Source organism: Sinohyriopsis cumingii, chromosome 4, assembly GCF_028554795.1.
Source record: "Sinohyriopsis cumingii isolate HCF-2022 chromosome 4, ASM2855479v2, whole genome shotgun sequence".
Classification (NCBI taxonomy): Eukaryota; Metazoa; Mollusca; class Bivalvia; order Unionida; family Unionidae; genus Sinohyriopsis; species Sinohyriopsis cumingii.
In genome coordinates, this window is record NC_142964.1 from 119,825,581 (window position 1) to 119,829,534 (window position 3,954).

The following is a 3,954-nucleotide window of genomic DNA, read 5'->3' on the forward strand; positions in this document are numbered from 1 at the left end:
ATTATTATATGCTCATTTTTTGCCCCGTTAACTTTACATTGTCGGAATCGTTCAGTATTCCCCGATACTGAATGCACTCGACAAGACACATATAGCATTCACGTGAATAAAGGAACTACTTTCTACTGTAAACAAACAATGGACGCAGACACCAACACTTTTGATTTATTTAATTTGTCCGCGGATGAAGTAAACCAGTTGTTTGAGCCATTTGAGAGTAGAGATGTCAAAATTGAAAATGTGGATGAATTCATAGAATCACAAAAGAAACATTCAACAAAGCAGGCGACTGAGCGTGATATCAGAAATGTACAGCGATGGCTGTATGATAACAAACGTGAGACACGGTGCATTGAAAATATCATTCCGAATCATTTAAACATGTATTTAGCCGAAATGTTTATAACGATTCACAAAGTCAATGGTTCTGAGTATGAGCCATGCTCTTTAGATTCCATAAGAAACAGCATAGAACGACATCTTAAGGCTAAAGGGTATCCCGTTTCTCTTAGAGACCGTCAATTCCAGAAATCAACCGAAGCACTAAATTCTAAAAAAATGCAACTGAAAAAAGCTGGTTTTGGAAGGAAAGCAAGAGCATCAGAGCCGATAAGCCAAAATGACGAAGAAGCTTTATTTTCAGCCGGTGAACTGGGCTCTCTCACGCCAGCTGCATTGCAATTTTCACTATTCTACTTTTTTTGAAAAATGTTTGGATTTAGAGGCCGAGACGAGCACAGAAAATTAAAGTTTGGAGATGTATCAGTTTTCACCGATTCATCCGGTACAAAATATCTTCAATATGCTGAGAGGGATAGCAAAACCTTTGACGGTACTGGGAAGGATGACTACAGATCAACAATACCTCGCATTTTTTCTACTGGAACAACACCGGAGCGAGACTCAGTTCATCTTTACATGCAATATTTGAAACGAAGGCCATTGGAAATGATGGATGCCGACAGCCCCTTTTATTTGACACCAATTCCAATTCAGAAACTGACAGAAACTTCCCAGATATGGTAATTATATTTCTAAAGATTCAATTAATGCCCTTATTTAAAATAAAAATATAAATACAAAAAATAATATTCGTAAAAACATTTAAGACAAATAATGAATAAATGAAAATAAAATTTTATGAAAGTAAACAAAAAATATCGGAAAATATGAAATAAATTTTGTACTCTGCGAATACTAAACCTTGCGAAATATAAGAAAACAAATTTTTATGAACGTGTAAATTTAAACAATATAAAAAATATATTTTACTGGACAAAATATTGCAAATTACAGGTATTATCCGAGACCAATGGGGTTAATCATCTGGGGAGTTTGATGAAACGAGCCGCAGAAAGAGCAGAAATCCAGGGGAGAATTACCAACCATTCAGTAAGGAAGACTACTGTAACAAACCTGTCGAAAGCTGGCGTCCCTCCAACAAAGATCATGCAAGTGACTGGGCACAAAAATATGTCATCTATAACTGGTAATAATAATGAGAATAAATCTACTTGCCTTTTTGCATCTTTAATCTCCTCAAAATGTATTTTGTAGTCTCTTTCTGGTAATAAGAATTACATGGTTTCCAAATACTGATCCACGTCGTGGAAATGCACTGTAATCTGTAGGCCTATAATCCACACTAAATTTTTTAAATCGAAATCACATTACAAAGATGGCTGTATTGCACTCCAAAACGAAAAGAATTTGTTGTTCTCTAAAAATAAAATGTTGAATCCAGCATCTTATTAAGAAATTTAGATTTAAAAACTTTCCTATTTTATCAGCTTATGATTCAAAATTATCCATGGCAGAACAGAAACAGTTGTGCAGCTTGTTGTCAACGCCTGTCCCTCAAGTCACATGTACCAGTACATCGTGCGGAAAACACACAAAAGTAGATAATCAGAATTTAGCTGGATTGACAGAACAACTACATTCCTCCATTCCTGACCAGCTGGGAACTTTGTTCAATGGCGCAGTCATTCATAATATGACATTAAATTTTAATTTCAGATAGAGAAAAATGGGATTTATTTTTCAAGTGAATGACTGAGCGTACCGGTACAATATGAAGTTAAAAGGTCGGTGGGTGGAGCTATGTGCGCATGAATACTGTTATTGTGTATTGAACAATCTACGGTTATGAATTTATTTTGTAATAAAGAATAAATCAAATAGATTGTTTCTTGTGATGTATTTTCTTATTAAGCCTTAGATAGTTATAAAAAAATGAGCATATAATAAAAATGAACATATAATAAAAAGGTTACTGCATTTGTATGGGAAAATATGAACTCGTTTTGTCGGAAGGATATACTGTACTCACAAGTTCGTGCAGTATATTCCTTGCCAAAACTCGTTCATATTTTCCCATACAAATGCAGTAACCTATAAGTACTGCCTTAAGAAAAGATGCAAAGGCCAGATATACTAGGAACCTCTCGAACCACTCAAGAGAGATCCAACGTTTAAGAAAAGGGTCTCATACTTCGTTAATCCGAGTTTCCTCTGACCATTCCCAACCCATTTTTTATATTTGGACACTTATGTTTGGGTGTACACCCAACACATAAATATCCAAATTTCAACAATGGGGTGACAAGGGTCAGAGGAAACTCGGACTAATACTTTGTAAATAAGGTCGATCAAACCTGGAGCAATGTTACGCTATTCGGATACCAAGGAATTCAATTAGTAGCTTCACAATTGCATGGGAACGCGCATTGTGAACAAATATTCACAAGAACAAACCCCATAACCATAGAGCAAATGAACGAAAATTTGAACAAGCAGCAGCCGAGAGAAATCTTTGGTTACTTGAAAAAGATGACTCCATGAATTGTGCACGTGACCTTAGAGTGAAACGAAACCAGACGTATAATGCCAGGAAAAGAGAGAAAAAAAAAAGCAACTGCGCAAGAAACACCGATGTAGCTGATGAGATTATAAATGGGATGGGAACATTAAATGAATACCCTTACGTACAAACTGTGATACACAACAAATTACAAGTACCATCAATTATCTGCTGCACTAAAGAAGAAATAAAGGATCTGAAACACTTCTTGACAAACACAAAGAACCAACTGATAGGCATTGACCTAACATTCGGCCTTGGAAACCTTTATGTGACATTGTTGGTGTACAACAATCAGAGAGTTGTAAGGAAAAATACAAATGACCATCCTATATTTCTTGATCCTCTACTTCTGCACAGATTGGCGTCGTATGAAACGTACAAAGCATTCCTGGAACATGTGGCAACATAACTTGATAATGATGTGGAGACTATTGAAATGCAAATATCAGAGAATATGGAATTAGGCACGGAGGACGAGAAAGCTCTCACCAAGGCTATCGAGCACGTGTTTCCTTCAAGACGATATTTGTGCACAAAACATCTAAAAGACAATATTAAGTTTTACCTACAAAACAAGGTAGAAATCGACAAGGTCGAGCGTGATACAGTCATGAAGTCTCTGTTTGGTAGTGAAGATATCGTGAACGCCAATACTACCATGGAGTTTGAAAGCCGCTCTGAAAAACTTGAGCAATTAATAAAAGAAAGGTTTCACAGTTTCAACCAATACTATGTCAACAATCTAAAAACAGGACTTCGAAAATTCGTGTTTGAACAGATTCGGCAGAACAAAAAAAACAAACACTGGGCTAATAACAACACAGATTTCATCTATAATATTTTAAAACTTTCGGTTGACTGGAAGTCTAAACATACTAGAGATTTAATAAACAAACTTTACGGCGTTACAGACTTGCATTTTATGGATTATAAAAGTTCTCTACATGACACAGGAAATTATCAATTCACTAATGAAGAACGAATCTTAATCGTTCATGGTGCAGTCTGGCATTGCAAGTCTGAAGAAGAAAAAAACGAACGCTAAATAATTCTCATGGACTCAAAACGTAGTCAAAATACAAAATTCA

At 35.7% G+C, this 3,954-nt stretch overlaps 1 protein-coding gene across 1 annotated transcript; it reads left to right on the forward strand.

The window, feature by feature from the left end:
- Window positions 1–533: 533 nt before the first annotated feature.
- Window positions 534–2,023, forward strand: LOC149802002 (uncharacterized). The gene is made up of 3 exons (XM_089956878.1): window positions 534–1,022; window positions 1,335–1,489; window positions 1,791–2,023. The coding sequence occupies exons 1-3, from the start codon at window positions 709–711 to the stop codon at window positions 2,021–2,023; spliced, it is 702 nt and encodes a 233-aa protein (XP_089813004.1). The 5' UTR covers window positions 534–708.
- Window positions 2,024–3,954: the final 1,931 nt, after the last annotated feature.

Coding starts and splice junctions, on each gene's coding strand:
- LOC149802002 (XM_089956878.1), top strand. CDS start 709: ATGTTTGGATTTAGAGGCCGAGACGAGCACAGAAAATTAAAGTTTGGA. Junction 1,023..1,334: donor ACAGAAACTTCCCAGATATG/GTAATTATATTT, acceptor TCATCTGGGGAG/TTTGATGAAACGAGCCGCAG. Junction 1,490..1,790: donor AAATATGTCATCTATAACTG/GTAATAATAATG, acceptor CTATTTTATCAG/CTTATGATTCAAAATTATCC.